Source organism: Sinocyclocheilus rhinocerous, unplaced genomic scaffold (genome assembly GCF_001515625.1).
Source record: "Sinocyclocheilus rhinocerous isolate Xijiao unplaced genomic scaffold, SAMN03320098_v1.1 scaffold1071, whole genome shotgun sequence".
NCBI lineage: Eukaryota > Metazoa > Chordata > Actinopteri > Cypriniformes > Cyprinidae > Sinocyclocheilus > Sinocyclocheilus rhinocerous.
The window spans coordinates 860038-887373 of NW_015638033.1; the positions used below are offsets into that span (position 1 = coordinate 860038).

At 42.6% G+C, this 27336-nt stretch overlaps 4 protein-coding genes across 4 annotated transcripts in view; 1 reads left to right on the plus strand and 3 right to left on the minus strand.

Moving 5' to 3' along the window:
- LOC107749552 (protein unc-79 homolog) overlaps positions 1–10830 on the minus strand; it is a 12673-nt gene extending 1843 nt beyond the window's left edge. Inside the window, exons 1-14 of the mRNA XM_016564734.1 lie at positions 10802–10830; positions 10160–10200; positions 9717–9745; positions 7351–7580; positions 6729–6900; positions 4893–5126; positions 4517–4704; positions 4120–4243; positions 3492–3632; positions 2373–2576; positions 2072–2299; positions 625–760; positions 413–492; positions 187–335 (exon numbers count right to left, since the gene is read on the minus strand). Of these exons, the coding sequence (XP_016420220.1) occupies positions 187–335; positions 413–492; positions 625–760; positions 2072–2299; positions 2373–2576; positions 3492–3632; positions 4120–4243; positions 4517–4704; positions 4893–5126; positions 6729–6900; positions 7351–7580; positions 9717–9745; positions 10160–10200; positions 10802–10830 (1985 nt within the window). The remainder of the gene's footprint in view (positions 1–186; positions 336–412; positions 493–624; positions 761–2071; positions 2300–2372; positions 2577–3491; positions 3633–4119; positions 4244–4516; positions 4705–4892; positions 5127–6728; positions 6901–7350; positions 7581–9716; positions 9746–10159; positions 10201–10801) is intronic.
- Positions 10831–11246: 416 nt separating this feature from the next.
- Positions 11247–20254, minus strand: LOC107749553 (protein unc-79 homolog). The gene is made up of 9 exons (XM_016564735.1): positions 20195–20254; positions 18438–18558; positions 17701–17757; positions 17432–17607; positions 17145–17240; positions 16947–17002; positions 16735–16864; positions 12214–12278; positions 11247–11339 (listed from the first exon to the last, which is right to left on the minus strand). The coding sequence occupies exons 1-9, from the start codon at positions 20214–20216 to the stop codon at positions 11247–11249; spliced, it is 816 nt and encodes a 271-aa protein (XP_016420221.1). The 5' UTR covers positions 20217–20254.
- Positions 20255–21056: 802 nt separating this feature from the next.
- On the minus strand, positions 21057–23991 carry LOC107749554 (ubiquitin protein ligase E3 component n-recognin 7). Its single transcript, XM_016564736.1, has 10 exons — positions 23759–23991; positions 23314–23447; positions 23049–23109; positions 22868–22963; positions 22725–22778; positions 22542–22647; positions 22199–22299; positions 21913–22086; positions 21284–21409; positions 21057–21202 (listed from the first exon to the last, which is right to left on the minus strand). Exons 1-10 carry the CDS (start codon positions 23840–23842, stop codon positions 21131–21133), a joined length of 1008 nt encoding a protein of 335 aa, XP_016420222.1. The 5' UTR covers positions 23843–23991; the 3' UTR covers positions 21057–21130.
- Positions 23992–24323: 332 nt separating this feature from the next.
- ttc8 (tetratricopeptide repeat domain 8) overlaps positions 24324–27336 on the plus strand; it is a 10863-nt gene continuing 7850 nt past the window's right edge. Inside the window, exons 1-3 of the mRNA XM_016564738.1 lie at positions 24324–24503; positions 25086–25206; positions 25385–25448. Of these exons, the coding sequence (XP_016420224.1) occupies positions 24384–24503; positions 25086–25206; positions 25385–25448 (305 nt within the window). The 5' untranslated portion in view covers positions 24324–24383. The remainder of the gene's footprint in view (positions 24504–25085; positions 25207–25384; positions 25449–27336) is intronic.

The window sequence follows — 27336 nt, forward strand, 5'->3', positions numbered from 1 at the left end:
CTGTAGCAAATGTAGCTATTGCTCATTGTGAATGTTAATGCATTAACTAAGGTTAACTAATGAGGTCTGATTGTAAAGTGATACCTATAATTCTTTTGCAACAACACTTTTTTGCAACTAAATTTCAATATCATGATAATACCGTTACCGTGATAAAAGCATTAGCAATGAATCTCAACATGGTACCTGGGAATGAGCATCTTCTCCTGTATGTAGGCCAGGAACTGAGGCTGATCTTTCCTGGCGTGATACAGGCATTCTCCGTGCAAACACAGGATCTTCAGACAGCTGAGCATGTTGAAGAGGATGTCTGGCTCCTCAACATTACTCATCTCCTACAAGAAACATCGCAGCAGACTCATGAGAAACATAAACGCCGCACAAGCCTGACTGAACAGAGTGAGATGTTTACCTGCAGAACGGTGTACAGAAGCTTGAGAGAAACAGGAAGCTGTAGGTACAAGAACTTCCTGTCTGCACTATTCTTTAATGCTAGGGAACAGAAGACAGAAACAGAAAATATAATGCACTAATACATGGCTAGTACACAGATCTGTGAACGTATGAATATTTGATGAAAAACAATGCATAAACAATGATTGTTATTGGAAACGGAGCACATACGCGGGATCTCAGGAGAGGGATTGTGGCTGCCGGGGTTTTCTGACGGAGCGTCTGCTTTATCTGCTCCATTCTCTGATTTAAGATTGAATTCAGTTTGAGGGAAAACCAAACTCTCCTCCAGACACTCGGATGGTTCCTGTCAAACACACACGACACGGTGAAAAACCTCCTCATCTTTATCATTCACATCTGTGTGTGTGGGAAAATTATAATATATTCATGCTAAATGTATTAAAACTATATTAGATTCAGGAATGTGATGTGATGAAGTGTAAAAAAGCAGAAGGTTTGCGTGAGGTTTGGCAGGCTCAGTGCAACAGTCTGGTCCTAACCGTCTGATGCTTATTTCACACTGAACCAGAATCATTTTCACTGCATAGTAAGATGTAATCTGACTGCCTGGTTTTACACAACGTCCAGGAGAAAGAGCAGATGGGTGTTTTAGTCATTAGTCACTGTAAGGGAGCGAACTTGTTCAGTTTGAAGGGAACTATGAATGGCATAGGGAATAAGGGAACATAAGGGAACGTGAGTCGTATTTTAGCAACGGTTTGAAGTTAAAAATGTCTGAATGCTGGATTTGTTTCAGCTTTTATCTTCTCCAGATGTTAACTGATGGACTGGAGTGCTGTGGATTACTTGTGGATTATTGTGATGTTTTTATCAGCTGTTTGGACTCTCATTCTGACGGCACCCATTCACTGCAGAGCATCCATTGCTGAGACACTGATGCAATGCTACATTTCTACAAACCTGATGAAGAAACAAACTCATCCTTGTCAGGGGTCCGGGCCCTGTGTTTCTCCCTCTCACCACCAGAGGTCGCCATCTCCCTTCCTCCCGGACTCCACCCACCTGTCACTTATTACACCCTCAGCTGCTCCTCATTGTCATGGACTATTTATACACCACACTTCCACCACTCTGGCTGGCTGAATTAATTGTATTGTAATTGTTATTTCTTGTTTGTAGGTTGGATGCAAGCACCTTCAGTTGTCGTATTTCTATCCCGGTCCTGTTCTTGTTTGAGTTGTTTTTCAGATCTTGTTTGATCTGTTTTTGTTTCTGTTTTTGTTGATTAAATCTAGTTTCTCCTGCACTTGGACCCTGACCCTGTTTTTCTACAGTGCTCCCTTACTGCTCCGTGACAATCCTAATCTGGGATGGCCTGAAAGTGAGCACATTTACAGCTAATGACGAGAATGAAATAAGTACTGGATTTGTCAAAGTTAGTGACTCAAAGGTTTGAGTCTGTCACTGTATTTTAAATGTTTTTCTACATTAGTATGATATAATATGTCTCAGGTAACCCGTTGGCAGTGATGATATGACGTCCAGTCAAAGGTCTGGCTTCACGAGTCAGTGGAAGGGCTTTAAAGTACCATTAGCTCAGTATAAAGACAGCAGAGGTCAATGAAGAGCCAGCGATAGAACAAACGAGTCTCACCACCAGACGTGTCTCCTCGCGCGGCGTCAGTCTCTGCAGCAGATCACAGGCCAGATGGTAGCACAGGATACTGGACTGACACAGACTGCACTCCAGAGCCTTCTCGTCCTTCTGACAGGTGTGCGAGCCGCCCCACGGAGCCTGCAGCACGCTGTTGATGATGCCCACCACATCCCGGCCCAGACTGCTCTCCAGCCCCAGCGTCAGCGCCTCGTCCTGCAGCTCCATCTGCACCAGAACACCGGTCACATATCTCCTGAAGACTGTGCTCTCATCTCTGTGTGTGTGTGAATGACTTCACCTGTTTAAGCACCAGGTCAAACATGAGGATGAAGCAGCCCAGGTTCATGTCGTCATCATCGCAGTCCAGGTCCAGGGCGCAGTTTCCGGCAGCGTGGCCGAGGTTCTTGAAGGGGCTGCAGTGCAGGGGGCTGCGGAACGGACTGGGAAACGGACTCAGGTTATTGTGCTGCCCTCTCCTGCCGGGGTCTGACACCACACTCACCTGCGGCGGAAACACATTCTACAGGACACCTCCAAAAGCACAACATATCACAACCAAATTTGACACATCTGAGAAAAGAGTTTCCTTTTTACTCATCTGGTTAAAAAGTCTCCTCATCCCTCAGTATGGAGGGACTGCAGTAGATCACATGTAATTTTCAGATTTCTGTCGTAACAACTGTGTTTAACTGCACGCCACGTTCTTAACCCTCATGTTGTTTCAGTCGTTTTGACCTGGAGAGGATTATCTTTTCCCCAAAAAATGCTAGTCAATGTTATTGCAATGGACTAAAACTTACTGACTTTGCTCACACAGGGTAACAACTTCCCAAAAAATGCTGATCATTTTTGTATGTTTTTGTGATTTTTTTTTTTATCCTACCTTTTTACACTTGTGGTGTTTCTGATCAAAAAATAATGGCCTACCAAAAACTGATTCTAAATCTGTTGTTATGCTATATTATTATCAAATATTGGATTCAATCTTTTAGTCAACTTACTTTCTTTCAGTTAGCACAGGTTTTGTATTTGTTTTTGGAACTGATGGATCGTAGTCGTCATTGATCTGAGCTTATGCTTCTCAGTTTTAGAGTGAACATTGACATGACAAACTTATACACAAATAATGCTGCTTCCACACAAACACTGAGGAGCATAAACTCAGATCAACGAGGCCAAAAACAAAAAGAAATACAAAATCTATGCTGATGGAGAGAAAACAAGTTGACAAAAAGATTGAACTTCAACTTCAATCTTTAATAAAATCCCTTCTGGGTGATTTGAATGCAAGAGTTGGTGATATTATAGCATAATGAGAGATTTTGAGCAATTTTGCAAAGGCTGGTCATTTTTGACCGGGAACACCAGATGAGGTGAAGGGTGTTCTCTGTGCTGATGCGGGTGAGTGCTGTGTTACCCTGCGGACTCCTGCGCTTCCTGACAGGTCTGCAGCACCAGCTCTTCTCTGATTGGCCAGTTCCTTCAGTGAGTTCACACCATCAGAGAACATGCTGATGAGCAGCTGCAGAGGAACCACGATGTCCAGCTCTGACAGAACCTGTAAAACACAGACGCAGCTGTTCACACACGCCACTGAAAAGATAGGTGTGTGGAGTCCAAATGTCCCCACAAGGACAATAAAATCTGCTACAGTCAACTGTCCTCACAAGAAACAGATTAATAAACATACTAAATAATGTTTTACTGTTTATTCATATCACACATCAAAGCTACGTTTTTAAGTTCACAGTGTACACTACAGTGTCTAGGATCATGGCACATTGGACACCAATATTTCAACAATTCATAAAACATGAATCACTGTCTGGCCATCTGAGATTTGGGTATGGAGATAAAGGTTAGGGTCATGATTTTCAGTACTATTGTGTGTGTGTGTGTGCTTACATATACAGTGGGTACGGAAAGTATTCAGACCCCCTTAAATTTTTCACTCTTTGTTATATTGCAGCCATTTGCTAGTGTGTGTGTGTGTGAGAGTGAGTGAGTGTGTGTGTTTACATATACATATGTGTGTGTGCGCTCACGTGAAGCCACAGCAGCGCTTGCTCCTGCACTGATGCTGGATATCCACTGAATCTGCAGCTGATGAATCCAAACATCTCCTCCATGGAAAAGGGCAGCGGACACAACTCAATGTCAAACATCTTACTGCAAAGAGAAACACAACAAAGAGTGAGATAAAATAATAAATCTGTGCCTCCTCAAAAAAAAAAAACTCACAACCCTCTCATCTCAGAAACAGCTTTGACTTTGTGAGGCACAAAATGAACAGAAACATTGTGTGTAAGAGTGACAGGTGAGCAAACACACTGATATGAAGCTCTTCACTGAGCAGATGGAGACTATGGAAACACTGACAGGTGTCACTATGGCAACACGTGTTATTGGACACAGAGGACACGTGTCTGGTGTGTCATGTACCTGAGGACCTCACGAAACTCCTTGAGCTGATGGTCAGGAACTTCAGTGCGAATCGCCTCCAGCCACTCGGGCATGAAACACTCCCACAGCGGCTGACTGATCACGTTATAGGGGATCAAACACAGGATGCGGTTCAGTCCTTCCTTCAGCTGCGTCACCGTGCTGCACGACTTATCCCAGTAACCGCCCCGCCGCTCTAAAAGCTCCTGCTGTTCTGAAGCGCAGCGGTTTATTGGTAATCTGACTCAAGAGGTCCTGACAATATCCAGCCTCTTATCTGACTCACACACACACACACACACACACACACGGATGCTGAAATCACAGAACGCTTCAATCACTGCAACGCACGAGTAACATCAGCGCTCGGTTCACTCACCCTGGCGAACTCCACCGGTTTGGGCAGAAGGCACATGACCATGACGTCGAAGCGCACGTCACACACCGTCTTCAGCCACTTGGTGACGAACTGAGGCTTGAGCTTCTCCACCAGGCTGCCCACCTCGTCGTCCATCATGTAGGCGGTGGAGTGGAACCACTGGAACACCATGCTGACCAGCCGCGCCAGACTCTCTGTCGGCGTGTTCTCGCTCGGCGTGCACAGACTCACCTGATCGAGTGTGTGCTCGTTAGTTTACTCGTTTACAGAGACAGCGTCAGTCATGGAAGAGCTGCTACTACAGGCAGGCCATACACCAGTTAAATCAATAGTTCACCCAAAAATGAACGTTTGCTGAAAATGTGCTCACCCTCAGGCTAAGATCAGGATGAGTTTGTTTCTTCATCAGATTTGGAGAAATGTAGCACTGCATCAGTGTCTCAGCAATGGATGCTCTGCAGTGAGTGCAGAAAAAATAGAGGGCTCATATTTGAGCCAGAAACAATGGTTTGAAGTTAAAAAAATCTTAATGCTGGATTAGTTTCAGCTTTTGTCTTCTCCAGATGTTAACTGATGGACTGGAGTGCTGTGGATTACTTGTGGATTATTGTGATGTTTTTATCAGCTGTTTGGACTCTCATTCTGACGGCACCCATTCACTGCAGAGCATCCATTGCTGAGACACTGATGCAGTGCTACATTTCTACAAACCTGATGAAGAAACAAACTCATCCTGATCTCAGATGAACTGAGGGTGAACACATTTACAGTACATGCTCATTTTTGGATAAACTATTCTTTTAAAAACATACTGGTAGTAATTTGCAAACAGTTATACATTTTTCAGCGCATTTAAATAATATTTTACCAATTTTTGTCTTTATCTGAGTTGTGAATGTGAGTTTTCAGTCTGAACAAAATGTGACGAGATAAAAAAAATATCAACAAAACATGAGACACAAGAAAATGAATTCAGGATTCACTGGCTTAACAGAATGAACTAAATCAACATCTGACTCAAGAACTGAACTTAAGTTATCATTATTATCAATAAATAAGACGCCTCATTGCTTACATGAAACAGCAGAAATTAACATTCAGAAATTCATCAAATATGTATCTACGGATACTTTGGAAATGACCATAAAGCCCATTGTTTTTTCAGCACTTTAGGGGGCTTTCACACTAGCACTTTTGGTGCAAACTCGTGTTTATTTGGATAATGTGAATGCTGTTTTCTGAACTGTGCCCGAGTCTGCCTAAACAGCGTGGTGTGGGGTACAGTTCTCTTCTGATGTGAACGCAATCAGGGAAGTGAGCCGCACTTAATAAGGTATGAACTGGTCAGACTGTGTATTTATGTGTTTACTCACTCGCTTTCCTGATAAGCGTGACTGACGCACTGCAAGCATAGAGAATTTAATTTCTGCTCGCAGAAACTGACTGCTGCGTTCTTTTGAACCTCTGCATTACAGTCATGACAAATAGACGCATGTGTTGCCGCTTTGGAAACGAACCTAAATTTTCAAATTCCAAAGTACACAAATGAAGCGAGCAGGCATCCATTAATTTGCGGTCTTCTGCACAGTCGTGACCTAGCAACAGGGGGAGCCATCGATCTCGGTTCGGACCCGGCAATGGAACCAAGTATGAAAGCACCCTTAATCACTTTGATAAAAATCATGATGAATATTGTTGCTTATTATCGCCCACCTCTAGCTGTGATAAGACTGCCAGCAGACGGTGTTATGATGTTAGCAGGTATAATATTGCTGCTTATGTAACACGTCGTCTGACCATAAGGGTCACAGTGGTCACACATACGCTTCTCACCAGAAACCAGATGCCGAACTGACTGAGCAGTCTCTGGTCGTGCTGGTCGTCCTCTTTGTTGTCAAACTCCATGTTGTCCAGGGAATGATGGGATGAAGACAGACCCATCTGACGGCGGCGGTTCAGCTCAAACTCCCGCAGCTCCGCGTGGATCTCAGCCTCTTTCAGCAGACTGCGGCGGGCGACAGTGACATTACATCACACTGATTAATGCTTGTTTCATATTAACATATGTGTTATTCAATATAACACATGCTCTGACAAAGAGTGAATCAGCATATCAGAATGATTTCTGAAGATCATGTGACACTGAAGACTGGAGTAATGGTGCTGAAAATACAGCTTTGATAATAAATAAATAACTAAATACATTACATAAATGCAGCTTTCGTGAGCAGAAGAGACTTCTTTCAAAAACATTTAAAAATCTTAATTATTACAAACGTTTGGCTGCCAGTGAATTAATATTTTTATATCGAATGTGTCTTATTCACATCCAGTTTTGTCAAGAGTATTTTTGCTGTTTTTGGACCTGGAGAGACTCAGTTTCCTAACAGCATTGTTTCTGTCTGACATTATGAAAGAAAATCCTGAACTGAAAGTCCTCTTTATGAAGCCGCACCTGATCACCGCCTCCACGGTGCACACCAGCTCCTCCGCGCCGCACTCGCGCGTGTTGATGGGCGGAGGAGACGTCTGGTACAGATGCGTCTCCGCTGACGCCCCCACCTCGCTGCTGTGGTGGTTGACATGACAACGCTTGCAGTAGCGCACGGGCCGGTTGCCGTGGCGACCGCAGCATCCCGCTGAGAAGCAGGTGACGACAGCGCGCCTGACGTGAGAGCTGCAGTTCTGTGACGGAGAGATGGATGAGAGGAAGAGATGGTCAATGAAGGGACGAGAACGACACAAACACACGTAATGAGCAGGACAGAGCGATTGTTCCCTGTAGCGTTTTCAGCCTTCACTTCAGAAACTCAGTAACAATGGCAATCTGATCGGCTGCAGAGGAACATGTGGAGCAGGAGCTTCATTTGTACAGCATTTATAGATGAGACGTGCTAGTTCACAGATGAGCTGATAATGGATGACCTAAAGATGATGACATGGACACACACACGTGACCACACACACACACACACACACACACACACACCCACACACACGTGAACACGCACACACACACACACACACATATCTATCTATCTATCTATCTATCTATCTATCTATCGTTCTGTTGATCTATCTATCTAGCAAAGTCTGTCGTTAAAGTATTTCTATATAATTGCCTCCCAGAACAGTCTACCACGAGTTCCCAAACAGCTGACATTCATCTCCGAAAGCAAGACCGCATTTATTGTGTTTTGTCTGCTCACTCGAAGCGCAAGTAATTTATAATATTTTACTTTTCTTAGTGATATTTAGTGCCAGTTTAGTAGTAAGTGACAATTTTGTTCTATCTGACTCGTTGGATGGAAACGGTGCTTATTCGCAAATGTTTTATGCGATAATATTCCAATTTTGCGCATAAGTTAAATTCACAACTTAGGATGGAAACCCGGCTATTGACTCGCTCAGGTTGAGTTATTCTGCCGGGCTCTAACTGATTAACAGGCTGTTGTACCTTGGAAGGGTGAGCAATTCCAGCGCCTCTGAAGCCGTGGTGCCGGCACACTCGCTGCAGGAGCATTCAAACAAAGATGCCTGGAGAAAACAAACAACACAGATGTCAGCCAATCAGAAACTACATCCTCCTGCTGATACGATTTAATCAGTAACGTCACTCACTTTGAAGTACTGCTGCAGTACTGTCAATGAGGCTTCCTTGAGGACTGATGACCAGCGAGAGGTAGTTGGAATCCTCTCTGAAGCTCCTCTGGAAGACACAGCTGAAACGACAGAAGAATATCAGCAACACATATAATCAATGAGTCTGAAATGAATGCAGGTGTGGATGTGTGATGCTACCTGTCGCATGTGCGCAGGCTCTATATTGGTTACGGGACAGGTGTACTGAGGCCAGTAGCTCTGCAGACGCTCGCCCTCCTCCTTCAGATGGGACAGGCAAACCATCAGGAACTCATGGGCGTCCTGAGAGAAGAAAGAGCGAGGGATGATAAGGGTAAATGCAAGTCTGAATGTAATACATCTGAGCATGAATATCCAGCCATCGTCTCCCTCACTTACTGATGGTCTCCCAAGAAATCAGGATGGCGAGATTCAACGCAGGCCTTCAGCGTAGACAAGAGCTTCGCCTTCAGATTCTTGCCGTTGCCTGTCAGCCTGGCCATGTGCAGGTCGGTGAGCGCCCTGGAAAGTAAAAAACTTTTTGCTGCTTTGAAATGGTCATTTTCCATTTAGATTGAAATATAATGTTGCATAAATTCAATGTTGGTACCTGAGCATTGTGCTTCCCTCATTCCACCGCTCCCGCTGGGAAAGTACAACGTCCCGGAAGGGGGAAACGGTGAGGAGGCACAGCAACACGGAGTTCATGTAGCACGTGTTGCCTAAATTGGGAAAACTGTGACGGGAGGTCTTCAGTTAGAGGGCGTCTGTGAAAGGCACGTTGTATGTGAGTATGTACCATCAATACAACATTTACCCCAAGTGCTTGATTTTGATTGGGGATGCTGTCGCCACAACATCCGCCAACTCAACATCATCCCACGTATCGCTGCCGCTGCTCTGTTGCTCAATCTCAATCTGCTCCTGCTTTGGACTGCCCTGTATGAGCTGCAGTATTTCGGCCTGGGACAGACTGTTGGACTGCTCCGTCATACTAGCCAGCACACCAAGGATGCTGGGAAAACATCAGGGATATGTTAACATTGTTCTTGTCCATGTGAGGTTTGCTTTTATACACACACACACACACACACACACATGTGACCACGCGCACACACACACACACACACACATCACACGTGACCACACACACACACACACACACATGTGACCACGCGCACACAAACACACCAGGCTTACCTTCTTCTGACATATAGCAGAAATTTCAGCTGTAAGGATGAAATCATAAGGGGCATTGTTATAATACAAGATAAGAATAAGATAAGACATGTTAGCTTTACTGTGAACTAACAATGAATTGTCCTTTTACAGCATTTATTCATCTGGGGAGATGTAATTTTCTACATATGCTAAAACGTTCTAGCATTTCAAGTATAAATTTACATTATTATGAACAAACATGAATTAACAATCATTTATGTATATTTTAACATTAATCTAGATTAATAAATGCTGTAAAGTTTTTCATTGATAGTTCATGGTACCTAATGCACTAACTAATCATATCAAATTGAACCTTATTTTAAAGGATGACAGAATGATCATTTTTGGGTGAACTGTTCCTTTAAGTAAATACAGGAGTGTGTGCAGTTATAGTTTTAAAATGAGGAAGTGTCACTGACCTTGTGGTAAAAGCACATCAACGAGCCACTGGGCATGATCGCTGTGAAAGATGACAGAAGTTCAGGAACACTAACATTCTCACATCTCCTTCTCTAGCTCAAGGTCTGATGCTAATCATCTAATATGAGCTGACAGACCGCTCCTCTTTCCCAGCCTGGTAAAAATGTCTACAGCGCAAATTTAAAGTGATCATGACATGCAGAATCATACGAAAAATCATCTTGTTCTGTACTTTCATGACTTTGCACAACTTTGGGTTAACACACAGTCCAACAAGAGTGGCTGGACCATTATACAGTCACACAGTCCAATCAACTGTTATCATTCACTATTATACTTGAAGCATCATTAAACATCAACAGAAAGTGTATCAGTGGGAGCCATAGGCTTTTCTTTTCTTTCTTTCTTTCTTTTTAAATAGGAAAGTTTATCAAAGTGAGATACAAACAACAAATCATTAATTCATTCTTCTTTCCTCACTAAACGCAATTATAAGATTAAAAGTAGACCTTATTAAAGTGGACCTTTTTACCCCTTTAAGATGAGATTGGCAGTTGAAGGCTGAGCAGATGATTCTGGATATTCACAGCAGTAATGCAGCAGACACACAATGAACTGCATGCTGAAATAATGCAGCTTACCCAGCGATCCTCTGGCTGCACTCTTTCATGACTTTGCACAACTTTGGGTTAACACACAGTGGGTGTTACCGCACAAGAGTGGCTGGACCATTATAAAGTCACACAGTCCAATCAACTGTTATCATTCACTATTATACTTGAAGCATCATTAAACATCAACAGAAAGTGTATCAGTGGGAGCCATAGGCTTTTCTTTTCTTTCTTTCTTTCTTTCTTTCTTTTTAAATAGTCCTGTTTATCAAAGTGAGATACAAACAACAAATCATTAATTCATTCTTCTTTCCTCACTAAACGCAATTATAAGATTAAAAGTAGACCTTATTAAAGTGGACCTTTTTACCCCTTTAAGATGAGATTGGCAGTTGAAGGCTGAGCAGATGATTCTGGATATTCACAGCAGTAATGCAGCAGACACACAATGAACTGCATGCTGAAATAATGCAGCTTACCCAGCGATCCTCTGGCTGCACTCCTCACAGATGTGTAACGGTGGAGGTTTGTCACCCAGCGCGACCGAGAGCGTTGGATCAATGCACATCTGAAAGCAGGACGGAGACACAGTCACTGGACCCTCAAACACTCACCACTCTCAAAACGTGTGTCTTATTGCTCAAAAAGTACAAAAACACTACTAAAAGTACAAGTTATGTTTAGGGTATTTTGCATAACTATTTTATTTTGTCTATCTTTTTTCCTTTTCTCCTTTTTCCCAATTTTAGTGTTGTGTAAATGAGATATTGCTTGAGTCAAGTGATCGTAAGCATCACGGTATTATAAGTATCTCAGGACACACCATCATTTTGGATGATTGTACAGACACTATTGAAGAGAGCTGAACTGGATGATGAATCACTGAATCATCAATGAACTGACTGTAGCTGGAAAATTACTCTGTTATTGTCTTCTTGCATTATTGACAAACTATTTTCCTGTTTGACACTGTAAAGCTGCTTTGACTTGACTTGACATGTCATAATGATTATTTTTACCTCTCTGACAGCCTCACTAGATCTGACAACAAACTGTTGGTTTTTAATATCTTCTGAAATAAACTCCATATAGTGCATGAACTGGTCTCAGTATCTCAGTGTTTGACTAGAGCGGTAACAGGGTTGAGCTCCTGGTAATTGAGTTACAGCATGTCTCTTCCTGCTCTGTTTCTATGTTTTATTACACAGAGCAAATATTTGCAGGGATAAAGACAATGAATCAGTACCAGAGGGGTGTATTTTTGAAATGATTCTGGGCATTTATATGCTTTGAAGTTCTTGTCTCAATCGCAAAATCCTTTCAGTGCACTGAAATGTGTGCTCCCTAAAAATCCCACAATCCCACAAAATCTACAACATTTTGACTAGATGTCAAAGCAAATACGTATAAAAAACAAAATCAGAGGTAAAGAGTTACAGTACCTTCACCGCTGGCTTATTAATAGAGTTCTGACACTCGAGGTGTTGGCAGTGAATGGGGTTCCAGGCTGGGATGTAAAGAACAAAACAGACAAATAATGTGTACATTTCAGGAGAAGGTCTGTCTCAAGCCACTGGAGCAGTGATGTCCAGTCTGTAAACATGTTGTTTTTAACAGTTCTTTTCTGTGAATCTTTCAACCAGTTCACCGAATCAGACTGAATCAGATCGGACAGTTGCATCAAAACTATCAGTCAATCAGTGAACCTCTCTCGAACGCGCCCGACAATTTGTCTGCTTCTACAATCATTTGTAGAAATATTCCCACAGAGAGTAAGAGCTCCTTCCAGCAAAATGTTACAAGTTTTCTGCAAATGTTTCAGGACACTAACCATTTAACATCCCCCCAGCAAACTGAAGTGTCAAAACTAGTGCCCCTTTCAGAGAAGCTGGCAGCATGGAAACTAACCAAATATCTCTCCTTGGGTCGTAAGGACTGTAGAAAGAGGATACAATATACAGTTTGCGTATCATGCTTCACGTTTCAACAACATGGTCTCCACTACTGTGAAACCAGAGCAGATGTGAACGTGTTCCCCTCCCAGACAGAGAGTCGGGCTATTACAGCTGGTACTTTTTGATTCCCAAGAAAGATGGGGGGTTGCATCCAATTTTAGATCGCAGTTTGAACCTCTTTCTCAGAACATACAAGTACAAGTTCAAAATACTAACAATCAAAATGATTGTATCTCAAATTCAATCCGGGGATACACTTTTGGGGGCAAAGCTTACAAGTATTGAGTTCTTCTGTTCGGCCTAACCTTGTCACCTCACATATACATGAAATATATGAATGCAGCACTGGCTCCTTTACGACTCCAGGGCATCTGCATTTTAAATTACATAGACGACTGGCTGATTTTGGCTCAAGAGCTTGCACTTCGACACAGAGATGTCATCATTGCTCATCTCAAGTCTCTGGGTTTGAGGCTCAATGGAAAGTAAAACGTTCTCTCTCCTGCCCAGAGGACAACATACTTAAAAGGTTAGTTCACCCCAAAATGAAAATTCTGTCATTAATTACTCACCCTCATGTTGTTCTAAACCCGTAAGACCTTCGTTCATCTTCGGGACACAAATTAAGATATTGTTGATGAAATGTGAGAGCTCTCAGACCCTGCATAGACAGCAACACAACTGAAATATTCCCAGACAGAAACATAGTAAGGACATCGGTAAAACATTCCATGTGTCATCAGTGGCTCAACTTAAGTTTTGCAAAGCTATGAGAATACTTCTTGAGCGCAAAGAAAACAAAAATAACGTAATTTATTCAACAATTCTTCTCCCCCAAGTTACGTCTTCTGCCATTTTGGAGAGTATCACAACACATACGCATGCTTTTCCCTAAGCGTAAACAACGCTGATTACACAGATTACGTTCATGCGCACTTTCTCCTCCGAACGTAAACAACGCTGATTACACAGATTACGCTCTTGGGTACTCTCCAAAATGGCAGAAGACGTAACTCGGGGGAGAAGAATTGTTGAATAAATTATGTTATTTTTGTTTTCTTTGCGCTCAAGAAGTATTCTCATAGCTTCACAAAACGTTGAGCCACTGATGACACATGGACTGTTTTACCGATGTCCTTACTACGTTTCTGTCTGGGAATATTTCAGTTGTGTTGCTGTCTATGCAGGGTCTGAGAGCTCTCACATTTCATCAACAATATCTTAATTTGTGTCCCGAAGATTAACGAAGGTCTTACGGGTTTGGAACAACATGAGGGTGAGTAATTAATGACAGAATTTTCATTTTGGGGTGAACTAATCCTTTAAGGATCATATGGAATTTGATCACATTGCAGGCATAGCTGTCTCCTGAATGTATTCTAAACACCCCGAAATACATCAGGCTAGGCTAGGTCAGGACATTACTTTCCGTTACTTTTCTAGGTCTCATGGCAGCTGCACCCACGATGATAAATTCGGGCCTCCTGCATATGAGATCGTTTAAGTTGTGGCTCAGAGCCGGGGGATTTATCCAAGGGCCAATCCCCCAGGGCAGATAAGGATTACACGCTGCAGATTTGTCCCCTTTCTATGTGGTTCAGACCCCGGTTTCTTACCTTGGGTCCCACTCTAGGTGTGTGTTTTTGTCGCAAGAAGTTAATGACAGACCCTTCTTGCATGGGCTGGGGTGCGGTCTTTGATGGCCATCCAGCCAAAGGGATCTGGAGAGGTCATCTTGAACGGCGCAGCATTTGCCTCGAAATGATGGCTGTATTTATGGCCATGAAATCTTCCTCCTGCAGTTAAGGGCTACCATGTCCTAGTGCAGGTGCACAATACTGCAGTAGTCGCTTACATAAATCGGCAAGACGGACTGCATTTGCGCTGCCTGAACAAGCTAGCGCTGCACATTCTGCTTTGGGCTCAGGACAAGTTCCTGTCCCTCAGGGCGACTTACATTCCAGGGCATATGAATGTGGGAGCAGACTTGCTGTCCAGACAGGACACACAGGGAATGGAAACTCCACCCCGAAGTAGTCAAACAAATTTGGGAAAAAATTTTAAGAAGCAGAGGTGGACCTCTCTGCCTTGCAGGAGACAGTACTTCCCCTCTACTTCTCTCTGACTCCTCTAGCTCCCCTGAGTCTGGGCGCGATGGCCCATATGTGGCCCAGACTGTGTTTTTATGCATTTCCGCCCATCGCCCTGCCCCTGGGAGTCCTGGCCCAGGTCCGCCAACAAGGGTCTTGCCTCTTGCTGATAGTACCTCGTTGGCTGACCAGAGTTTGGTTTTCAGGACTAATATCCCTCCTCGACGACTGTGAGCGATTCTGATCAGGAGAGACCTCTTATCTCAGGCACAGGGGACGATATTTCATCCCCGGCCCAAGCTCTGAAACCAACTAAAAGATGCTGCTATTTTATCTTGTGCAGAGGAAACTATTCTACGTGCTAAGGCTCCCTTCACTAGAAGACGTTATGCCTTCAAATGGTGTGTTTTTGAAAGATGGTGCGCTGGACACTGAGCAAACCCAGTCCAAGTTATTTCAGTGGTGGAGTTCCTGCAAGAAAGACTCTCAGAGTCTATGTGGCTGCCATTTCAGCTTGATGGGGACCCTATAGGAAAACACCCTCTAGTCGCTCGCTTCATTTGTGGAGCTAAGCGGTGGAGGACACCTGCCAGTGTGACAGTCCCTTCGTGGGACTTTGGTGTAGCACTTGAGAGTCTGGTTAGGACCACTAGAGTCAGCGCCTCTCAAGCTTCTGACTCTAAAGATGGCAATCTCATGGCAATAACTTCTCTAAAGAGAACTGGGGATTTTCGCTATCCTATTTTGCCCCTGGACTATTTTGCACCCTCACTCTCATTATCTTCCTAAAGTTCCATTCTCGACCATGCATCTAGTCATTCTTGAAGCCTTCTGTCCTCCGCCATTCACTATGCCGGATCAGGAAAGACTTCACTTACTGTGTCCAGTCTGTGCCCTTCAGATTTATGTCCACCGCACCAGCCAGTGGCGCAAGTCAGAGCAGCTTTTCATATGCTATGGGAGCCGCAACTGGGGGGCGGCTGCCACTTGGCAAACAATGTCACACTGGGTTAAGGGTGCTATTGCCCTAGCCTATGAGGGCATGGTCAAGCTTCACCTCCAGGAGTTAGGGCCCATTCTACTAAGGGGAGCTGCAGTCTGGTCCTCCCCGCACACGTTCATCAGGTTCTATAGTTTAGATATTCATGCTACTCCAGGCTCGCATGTTTTGAGTCAGCATCCCAAGGTCATGTCTGAGACCTCTCCAACGTTTTTGCGTACACACTACACAGCCTTGAGGGGTCCAGACACTTTCTAGTGTGCCGTGGTTGGTATTCTCATTCCCATTAGTGTTATGAAATGCAGCATTGAGCATGCACGTCTCAGGTTATTTAACTGTAACCCTGTTCCCTGAAAAAGCTGGAACGAGATACTGCACCTAATTGCCGCACTGTGGGCATGTCTAGTCATCTCTTCAGACAAAGGTATAACCTGAAGGTGCTTTTCAGGGATATAGCTTTTGATAGGGAACGTCTCAGGTTATTTAACTGTAACCCTGTTCCCTGAAAAAGCTGGAACGAGATACTGCACCTAATTGCCGCACTGTGGGCATGTCTAGTCATCTCTTCAGACAAAGGTATAACCTGAAGGTGCTTTTCAGGGAACAACATTACAGTCAAGTAACCCGAGATTTTCCTAATCTATTTGTAGAATAGTAAAACTTAATTAAGACCTAATCAATGCTAGCCTGTCACATTCACTGATTAAAACATTGATGACAATAAACCCCCCAAATTAATATAACTGAATGGATAATTCACAATGCAGGTGTGTGCCTGACTTTATCCAAATGTGTTTGAGCATGTAAACCACAATGATGAGATGTTAGAAATACGTGCTGACATTATTGCTTTGACCTGGTTCATCGAAACCAACCATTTGAAAGCAGTGGTTTTGAGAAATTAATCAAACATCTCACCTGTGTACTGCAGGCCTCTGTACTCACTGATGGCACCGGGAGGCTTCAGGTTGGGCCAGTAATGGAAGAGCATTTGAACAGCTGGAGGTTTGACTTGGGACGGGCCGTAGGATATGACGTACAGAAGATCCTTTAAAAACACAGTGATCTCTGAGTCAGTGAGAAGCGCTTTTGGAAAAATCTCCCAAAAGACATGAAGAACCGAAGCATACCTTCCACACCTCCTGCTTGTATTTCATGAGACACTCCAAAAGCTGACAGTGGTACACTGAAGACAACCAGAGAAACAGTTAGAGCCCAGAACCCGCTCTGTACTGAAAAAGCTACACTATGATAGAGTCTTCTGCAAATAACCATCAGTGATTGATTATAGAAGTAACTTTCTTGCAGCCTGATAAATGCATATGTACCTGGATTTGAAGTGTACTGCATGGTGACCATCAGCATGGAGGAGGCAGACAGATTGACATATGCTGGAATGCCACCCTCTCTTCGAGTCGAACCCACTGCAACACAAAAATAATTTTCTTGCTTCATAGTGTACGATTGTCACATGGTGCTGCATTTATTGGTGCTTGCTGCTAATCAAACCAGCAATGGAAGCACAATGTGATCGCTCAAATACTGAAGTTATTCTCTGACTCTTTCTTTGAAGAAACATCTCTCATAGTCACATAAAAAAAGTTAGTTTACTCACAAATGGCCATGGGCAGGAAGGACGTGCTCAGGTACTCTATGATGTCTTTGTGCAGGAAAGGAGGGAAGGTGGCTAAAGTGGAGATCATGGTGTAGGGTAAAGTGCTGAGAATATCATCACACTGGTTTCGAAAGCAATGTCTCATGTTCGTGGAGGGATGTGGAGGGTGTTTGTGTCTGCTGTCCCCTGTCAACTTCTACCTCAGCAGTAATTTGGTCTGTGATGGTCTTGGAGGGAGAGGAGAACGTAGTTGGATGTGCGTCACATACAACAGGATGGTGTAGTATTTCTCACACTGTCTCTTATCAAAGCTACACATGTCAGCCCTGTTTGGCTGGGAATGAGAGGTGGTTCAGCTGCAGAATGCTACATGAACAGCGTTCTCGACAAGAAAAACTCTCTAAACATTTCAAACCCACTGAAGACTACGGAAATCCAGTATTTCATATCACTGACAGTACTCTCATTATCAACTCTTCATGACAAAAACACTGATAAACAAAAACATAACAGGAATCACAAATACACACGACTACATACTGTTCTCAGATGCTAAACTTGGTTTCTCTGCTTCATCGAGCATGCACCTTTATTAGACTGTTTCTACTGACATGTGAACATGAGGAAGAGCTCTTACACATAACGTGAACTCGTGAGTCTAACTATAATTCTAACTATAACTACTGACATTTAAAAGACAAATATTAAGGAGAAACAAAAACAATACTCGACTCAGAACTTCCCTGATAGTGTTTGAAAAACTGTTTGAGTCTCTCTCTTTAAACAATTTATCCAAAATGTGTTCTTTTGGCATGCATGAGGTTCCTGCATATATCTGATCATAAAATAGAGCTCTAATGTCTCGGTGGCTATAGAAATGATCAGATTTAGATAGAAGATGCTATATTTATCTGCTTTGAAATCATGAAACTAGCTCTGTCTATCATTAGAACACAACATTAGCAGTGTTTGTATTGCACCTATATTTCCAGTGTAGTGCACTTACCTGAGCAGCGTCTGGGAAAAGTATTTCAGAGTGTTTGCAATGTCTGTTCCCGATGGCACTGGGTAAATATTGTGAAGCACACGGTTGTGATACTCTTGCAAGTATCGAATCTTAGAGCCAACTAAACAAATAAAGAGCAAAGTGACACATAATTAACATTTAATAGTATTCAACAATCCGCTGCTGCTGCCGCTTTGTGCTGTTTGATGGAGAAATCAGTAAATGATCATCTCTCTGAAACTGCTCCTGACAGCAGCACAATGACATCTGTATTTTCACAGCGTTACTGCTGAAAGAAGACAGGTTTTCTAACTTGCTCTCATTTCGAGTGAGTTTTCCACGCTGTTCTTCCAGTCTGGATTGTCAGATGGACAAATGAATGCAGTGAAGGAACCGCTGGAGCTCAGATGTGTCACACAACAGCGTCTGTGAGCTCTTGTATCACGATGAACATATCTCTAACACTGGGTACAGATGTTTTGCTCCTATTTTTTAACTCTCATCATGTTGTTTTCTGTCCCAAATGTAAGTTAACTGAAGACAGGTTTGGAGCAACTAGAGTGTGAGTTAAAGACAACAGAATGTTTCTGATTATTAGTGATGTAAAATGCTTAAAAAAGGTCAAAATTCTGTGCAAAGAAAAAAATGGCATTGTGCTCTCTGTGAGTAATGAACTAGATTAAAATAAAAATATGGGCTATTGTAAAGAAATACAATATGTTTTATGTATTTTGTTTCCTCTGTACGGATATTTATTGTATGAAATGTATTAGATTACGTGGTTATAATTATGCTTTATTATTACATTATGAGTTACCATAATGACGAGTCCATAACATAATTACAACCTATTACAGTATGCAAAAACATTACATTATGTGCTCACAATTTTATTTATATTATGAACATTTTTTTTTAACATTTGTCCTTTTATATGATGTGCAGTTTTTACATTGTGAGGATCTTGTCTTATGACAGACTGTTTTCAGTCTCCTGTAGATCTGCATAAACCTGAATAAACCCTGACTGTTGAGTTATAGACTAATGCTCATCTACATCTCAGCATGATATACAGTCAGTTATAAAGTCTTGTTTGTGAGACTAGACCTGCATTAGACTAATGTTATTGACCACAGATACATGAAGCATGATGTGTCCAATAAAGATCAGGTGTTACATATGATCAAAAACAGAAGATTTAAGCTCAGCATGTGTTTGAATAGCAGTATGAATGATCGGTCAAATGATTAGCATTATTTTATAATTCGCTATAGTTTGCATTGATGCTTATTTTCGAGGAGGACCGAGTGTTGGGCAATAAAACAGACAGCAGCGCCCCCTATCAAGCAGCTCAGACAGCACTGCTCACCTCCATCACACACACCAGCCAGCATCTGATTTCTCTAAATAACAGCATGATTAGATGAACAAACACATGCAGTTCATCGGCGTTTAAACCACAACTCGAGCTTGTGTTTCGCTGCAGGGATGGCTGGACTATTCGACCTTGAAAAAAAAAACATCACATCTTCTGCACCACATTATCATTATCCAAGTCTAAAATCTTCCCGTCAGCTGTTATTGTAAAGCTCTAACATTTTTACCCTCCGTACTGTACAGTATTTATATCTATATAAATATACACATATGCGCTCAATCAGACTGCTGCCGAAACAACGCCGCTCCCTCCGAGATTATATTATATATTCCATATATTACTCCATACAAGACCCAGCAGCAAGCGTCGTCATACTTACATTGCTCTGCCTTCGTAGACATGTTAGCAAGTGTCCTGGATGCAGAGCAAGCGTGCAGATGTCAGACCGAACACGACACAGCTCTTCTCTTCAGACCGAGCAGCTGCTTTAGCTAAAACCTGTGCGCACAGCATCGACTATTCCTACGCATTTTTTACAATATGTTCTTCGTATTTTTTGGACACATTACATATGATATACAAAGGATATTACTCAGTTAAGCACACAGTCATCATGTTTTGTTCTTTTTCATGAGCATTTAAATAAAAGAAAAACAAAATCTTACTATAATGACTCTACATATCTGTTTAATTACCGTCATTCTGCTTTGACCGTATAGCTAGATGAGCTGTCATCAAATATAGTTTTTCATTCCTTGCAGCAGTTGTCATTGGCACACTGTAGGAGCCTGAATATTACTTCTATTATTAACAGAAACCTTACAGATTCGGTCAAAGAGTCATGCAGAGCTGGAAGAGACGTGACTGATGCTGGAGGTCACATGAGAATGCAAACATGGCAGCTGGAGCAGGGCTATACTCTACACACCCGAATATAATGATCACAAAGAGAAGTTCACCAAATGTAGCAGTGTTTTGAAATGAATCAGTTCTATTGCCTCATAAATACAGTCTTGTCACCACCTTCTGGCGTGTCAGTGTAACTGCAGAAAGTGACTGTAAAATAACACACATTATGGAACAAACACAAACAGTGAACGGTCCCAGTGCTGTTATATCAGTCAAAGTGGACCGACAGTGCCTTACTGAGAATTAACAGAGGGAATCTAGAGAGATAACAATAATAATAAAGGAGCAATAATAATGAAATAATTAAAAGGTCCACACACTAGCAATGGTGTTTTTGCTCTGAGACTTTATTAAAGAGGATCCACCCTAAGGATAAGTTTCATAATACTCTCTGACGTTGATGGGTTCAGTTCAACCGCCTCTTCTTTCTTGTTTGCAGTTCCTCCAAAAACTCATGGAAAGCCTCAGGAGTGACGTCCTATAAACAAACTACATCCATTAGAATCGAGTTCACTTCTTAATTTTCTCAGTGACTGACATAGAAGCTGCTCATCTTCACCTTTCTCTGGTTTGCAGATTGTTGAAGAAACTCACGCAGCTCGTGTTTCAAGTCATTGAACTCTAGACACAAGAAAACAAGTCCACATTTCATTTTAAAAGCAAAGGCACTTCTAGAACAAATCCTCTTTAAAACAAAGACACACAAACACTGGTGGCCAAAAGTTTGGTATAATTAAGTTTTTTTATGTTAAAGTCTCTTATTCTTTAGTGTCACATGATCCTTCAGAAAGCAAGATAAAAAAAAAAAAGAAACTAACACTTTATTCAGCAAGTATGCGTTACATTAATTACCACTTAATTTCTATTTCAAATAAATGCTGTTCTTTCTGTTCATCTGTGAATCCTGAAAAATAAAATGTATCTCAGTTTCCACAGAAATATTGTGCAGCAATATTGTGAAAAAAATGTACACTGTTTTTACTGTATTTATGGATCCATTAAATGCAGCCTTGGAGAGTATAAAAAACATTTTTTTTAAAGTTTAATTATTCCAAACTTTTGGCCACCAGTGTACATGTGTGTGTGTGTGCGCGTTTTTGTGACAAATGAGGACATAAATAAAAAGTTGTAAATATTTTAAATTTTTTTAAAAAGCTTTTAAACTTCATACTGAAAACTGAAACCCACCTTGCAGTCGGTACATGTGCAGAGTTTTGCTCTCCAGAAATAAGGCCAGAACACAGCACCGGCCCTCGCGCTCGCCGCGTCTTTGGCCTTGAGCTCATTTAAAACACATTCGGTGACTCTGGAGTGAGCCGGCACTGAATCCGGGCTGGACGTGCGGCCTGCGGCTCCAGCCGTCTGATGAACACACGACACTCATTCACACTGTGTGTAGGCTGGGACACACCAATCTGGATCAAAGCATGTTTGCACTGGACTCGGGTTAATCACACAACATGCCGTTTCTCACCGTTTCTTCCTGCTGACCGTACGAACATTTTCCCTTTTCTTCTGTCATCATATCAGCATTCGTTTGCTCTTTACAAAGGCTTTCTTTCTTCACAGGAGAAACTAGAAGAGAACACAAAAACAGATATAGATACCATTTAAAATAGATTTTTTTTCAGCAAAGCAATGATGCAGTGACCGCAGCGTGACGAACTCAACCTTCTGCCATCAGCAGAGATCCTTGTTACTTCACCGACACCCCGGCACAGAAATATCTTCATACATAGATTTAAAAAAACTAAACTGATCTTTAGCAATGTACAAACACAAGACCACGTCCTACAGACACAATCAAACTGCCCCACCTGCAAAATGAGCCGCATACGTCTGGAGGAACGGCGCTCGAGTCATACAGCGACCGCAGATCATCTCCATCAGCGCCTCACAGTCCACCGCTGGAGCCTGCAGATGCTGAAACATCAAGAAGAAGAAGAGTCCAGCGGAAAGGCAGAATAAAACAGAGAGTGTGTGTGTGTGTGTGTGTGTACCTTCTCGTGGAACCAGTCTTCGCACACGATACACTGGATCATTTCTTCATTAACCTTGAAAGAGTTCAAACGAGTCACAAACAGGTAATTCACCACTAGCCTTCATCATACAGTAAACGCTGAGGGTCAGAAGAGTCACAAACCTGGTCGTCTTCATCAGGATACGGTCTGTCACACGAGCAGTAGCGTCCCAAGTAGTTGTGATTGTACCAGTTCTTCACATTCTGTCCTTCTTTGTCCTTTGAACGTCACATTACATCACAACACATTAAATCACGTAAAACATCAGGACAAACTCAAACATTCATCATTTCAGACACTTACAGTATCAAGCTTGCATTTGAAGCCATCAAATTTCTCATTGCCACAATCACATCGAAAATTCCTGTGACAAAACAAACAAACACACTCATGAACAAACATTTAATCTGCAGAACAGAAAAAAATACAATCGAAGTGTTTTCCCTCACAGACATGTCAGTGAGCGAGTTATTTCTTCAAATATTCTGACTGCTTGACAAGTGAATTATTTCAGTCAATCTCAAGGCTTCAGAAGTGCTGATCAGATGAATGGATGAATCTTTCAGACCTTTTGGTGTAAAGTTCACAGATGTCGTGTCCATCATGACACGTGTTTGCACAGGCCAGACACACACCAGCCGGCTCCATACCAGCCTGAACACACGTGTTACACGCAAACACAGCCTGCCTCTTCATGTAGCCCTGAAACACAACAAACAAACAGCTGAACACACCAAACAACCCTCAACCTGCCACAGCAAACAAACACCTTTACACACACACACACACTATATACACACACACACACACTCTCTCTCTCTCTCACACACACACACTCCCTCTCTCTCTCACACACCCACACACTATACACACACACACACACACTCTCCCTCTCTCTCACACACACTATATACACACACACACACTCTCTCTCTCTCACACACACTCTCCCTCTCTCTCTCTCTTACACACACTCACTCACTCACTCACTCACACACACACACACACATTACCTTTGGATAAGAGCAGTGATCGGGGTCACTTCCGGCCAGTACAGCGAACGCCTCGTACAACTCATCTACTGCACACTGATCCATCACAGCAAGCAAACAAACAAACACGACACACACGCACTGAGAATTACTAAAGCATCACGTGAACCGATGAAAGAGCGGCTCTCCTAAGCGCGAATCGCCGCAGCACGTCACTTCCGGTTTGCGAGTCAACAAATGATGGTGGGAATCGTGCTGGTGTAACATTGTTTCATTTGAAAACCAGTGCGTTTCAGCAGCAGCATAATTGTGTGGAATTATTAACAGAATTTTAAGTCCAAACCAGCTGAAATTATCAAAACGTTAATGTCACTCTTTTATTATTACTATCATTATGCATCGATATTATTACTGTGGTGTTATTTTATCTCACAACAGATTTTCCTTCAAATGGTTTGTTGTGTTTCTTAAAATGTTGAATTACATTATATTCCTTGGATGCGTGCGCTTTTCTGTTTGTTGTGTTTGTTCCGCACGTGCTGTTTCCCCTCTGCGTTGTCAGGGTAACGTGATGCGTGCTGACGTCAGCAAAGGGTGAGCGCTCCTCGAGCGGTCGGGATCGTTTCTCGGTGTATTATCGGTGCAGATGGAGGTGACGGTCTCGATGGAGCCGCTGTTTCTGGCCTGGAGCAGCTGCAGGAGACGGAGGTTCCAGAGATGCGCCGACATTTGCTCACAGCTGCTGTCAGAAAGCCCGCTTGACCAGGTCAGTCAGTCAGCGGTTAGCGGTTAGCTGAGGGAGCCGCGGATCAGCGCTCATAAGCGCGTTATAACCCTTCTGTCTCAGTATTACTCACTCGATCCTGGTGCTGGATTCTGAACTCTAAGTGTTTGCTGACATGTAGCGATCTGATGATGTTTAATAAACGTGTTAGAATAACAACATGCATGTTTTATTGATTTCGTGCTGTTCACACTCTCATCATTACTGTGTTGCCAAGGAGCCTGCTACTTGTCATGTTTCTGAGGTAATTGTTTGTAAAACTTTCATTAAGCTCAACTGTTCCTTATATTATTTCCCCAATATTTCCTGCATATTACTCCCAGTATTCCCTATATTACATACCCATATTATTAGTCTAGTATTCCCTCTGTTAGCTTGCGCTGTGCTCAACCCTGTCCTTCAGTGAATGTGGAAACACCGTCATCCTCTGCTACAATGTAACAGCCCTGGATGATCTGAAGAGTGTGACGTCACACTCAGAGACGCAGTAGCACGTCACCCAGCCTCTTCTGAAGGGCTGTTGTGGTATAATAGCTGAAGCTGATGTGGTCTGATGGGTTTTAGGCGGCGTGGAGCTTGAAGACCAGAGCTCTGACGGAGATGGTGTACATCGATGAGGTGGAGGTGGATCAGGAAGGCATCGCTGATATGATGTTGGACGAGAGCTCCATCGCCCAGGTTGCACGTGAGTATTAATTGTCCCAGCAAAATAATTTACATTTCAGCCCATCAAGTCAATATTATTTGTATATAGTGCAGCTCAGTTGTTCCAGGTCTTTAGGCCCTAGTGAACAGCTTCACATAACTATACGTATAACATGTATGTTTCTCCATTTATTCTGCACATGTTTTGGTTTCGTCAGGTCCAGGAACGACGCTGAGGCTTCCAGGAACGAGTCAGGGAGCAGCGCCCACTCCAGCTGTCAGGTTCGTCTGCTTCTTCAGACTGTTTAAGCTACCCTACAGTAACCTTTGGCCCTCTAGCAGCTGCAGCCTGAAGCTGTAAATTACTCGCAGCATTGTTGTAGTGATTACAGTAGAGCCCGACCGATATGGGTTTTTTTGTGACCGATACCGATATTAGCGAGTAAAGAAATGTCGATACCGATATATCGGCCGATATTCTTTATGCGTAGGCTATATTATAGTACAGTATGGTCAAAAGTTTGGACACACTTGGGTTCTATTCTACACCGGACGCGAGCGAATAGAATTCTATTGTATTTTGTCACGCCACGCGATGTGACCGATGTGATAAGCATGAGTTCTGGGCCGTGTTGCGGCCGGTATAAACACCAGTCCAGCCGCGATCAGCTCCGGTGGCCGTAACACAGGCTTTAATGCGCCGCAGACACGTGCCGTGATGCACAGATCAGCTCTAGTCTCTAACGTCACTGAATCTGCTGTTAAAAATGAACCATCCATTCATCATATCATCATGCAAAACTAAGAATTAGAATCATTGTAATGTGACGATCAAATATAGCTGCGGGTGGATAATTTGAAGCAGCGGACTCGGGTGAAGTTTGAGCTCATCCGCGCATCTCTACACTACATTGACCTGGGTCGCCAGTAGCAAACAATGGAGCGCGCTCTGCTGGACAAATGAAGTAATTACACCATTCAGAAGCATTTCATCTGCGTTATATGTTCTGTAAAAAAAAGTTCATATCGGCGGCATATTCGCCGATACCGATATATTGGCGACAGGCTCATATCGGCCGATAATATCGGCTAAAAGATATATCGGTCGGACTCTAAATTACAGTACGTGAGTGCTTTGGCTCTGCTATTACAAGTAGTGATGCACTGAAATTTCAGTAACTGAAGATGTTCAGCCAAAACATCAGTTCTCTGTTTCGGCTGAAATCGTTTTGGAGGGCCGAAATCTTTTACTGAAACCGTGAGGTTTAATTAGCGTTTCTCAGGTGGCGCGTTTTGACTGTGTCAGTGTGTATTTCATGCTCATAATGTGCTAAACTACAACTACATAGGGCTACATAATAGATACATAGATAAACTACAGCCGGTTAACATATGTCAGCTGTGTGGACGCTAGTGATGGATTAACAATATTGATTTGTCATTTTATAATTGTTACTGATATGGATTCATAAATCTCTAGTCTGTGCTGTCTTCTGTTGATGTGTGAACATCACGCACCTACCATCAAATAATCACAATAAGCTCTGCACTTTGTTAATTTTGATATGAAGCAAAGTTTCGGCTTTCAAGTACTTACAAAATTCAAACAATAAATCACGAGCAAAGCATGGCTTAATTTGGAGTAGGGATGGGCGATATGGACTTAAAAATATATCACGATATTTCTGGTATTTATTGCGATAACGATGTCAATGACGATACTTCAGGGAATCCTGTTTCTTCAGAAAAAAGTATTATCTTTCCTATTTTTACCCAAAATATTGTGTTGTGAGCATTGAGTACACACCATAGACTGTATAAAAACATGGACGTAGTGTCCGTGACGTCACCCGTAGGTTTCTAAAGAGCGCTTTTGAAGCTCAAAGTGGGCGGAGCGGGCCGTCGCCATCTTGGCAGCACGTCACGCCCGGATAATCGAAAATGGGCAAAAAGGCGGGAGCTGGTTGCTGAAGCCACACCCACCTAGCTCAACAGCAGTGTCAGCAGCGGCAATCCCCCTGTCACTCAAGTGGCCACGACCCTTAATTATGCAGAACTTTAAGGCTTAATATAATTTAAACGGATGAGTTATAAAAAAATTCAATAAAAATATTGATATTATTAATATAAAAAAATAATATTTTGAACCAGGCTGTAAACATGTTTTTTT

Coding starts and splice junctions, on each gene's coding strand:
- LOC107749553 (XM_016564735.1), bottom strand. CDS start 20,216: ATGTCTACGAAGGCAGAGCAAT. Junction 17,241..17,431: donor CTTCCTGCCCATGGCCATTT/GTGAGTAAACTA, acceptor TTTGTGTTGCAG/TGGGTTCGACTCGAAGAGAG. Junction 16,865..16,946: donor ACAAGCAGGAGGTGTGGAAG/GTATGCTTCGGT, acceptor GTGTTTTTAAAG/GATCTTCTGTACGTCATATC.
- LOC107749554 (XM_016564736.1), bottom strand. CDS start 23,842: ATGGATCAGTGTGCAGTAGATGAGTTGTACGAGGCGTTCGCTGTACTG. Junction 22,964..23,048: donor TCAAATGCAAGCTTGATACT/GTAAGTGTCTGA, acceptor TGACGTTCAAAG/GACAAAGAAGGACAGAATGT. Junction 22,648..22,724: donor AAGACTGGTTCCACGAGAAG/GTACACACACAC, acceptor TTGATGTTTCAG/CATCTGCAGGCTCCAGCGGT.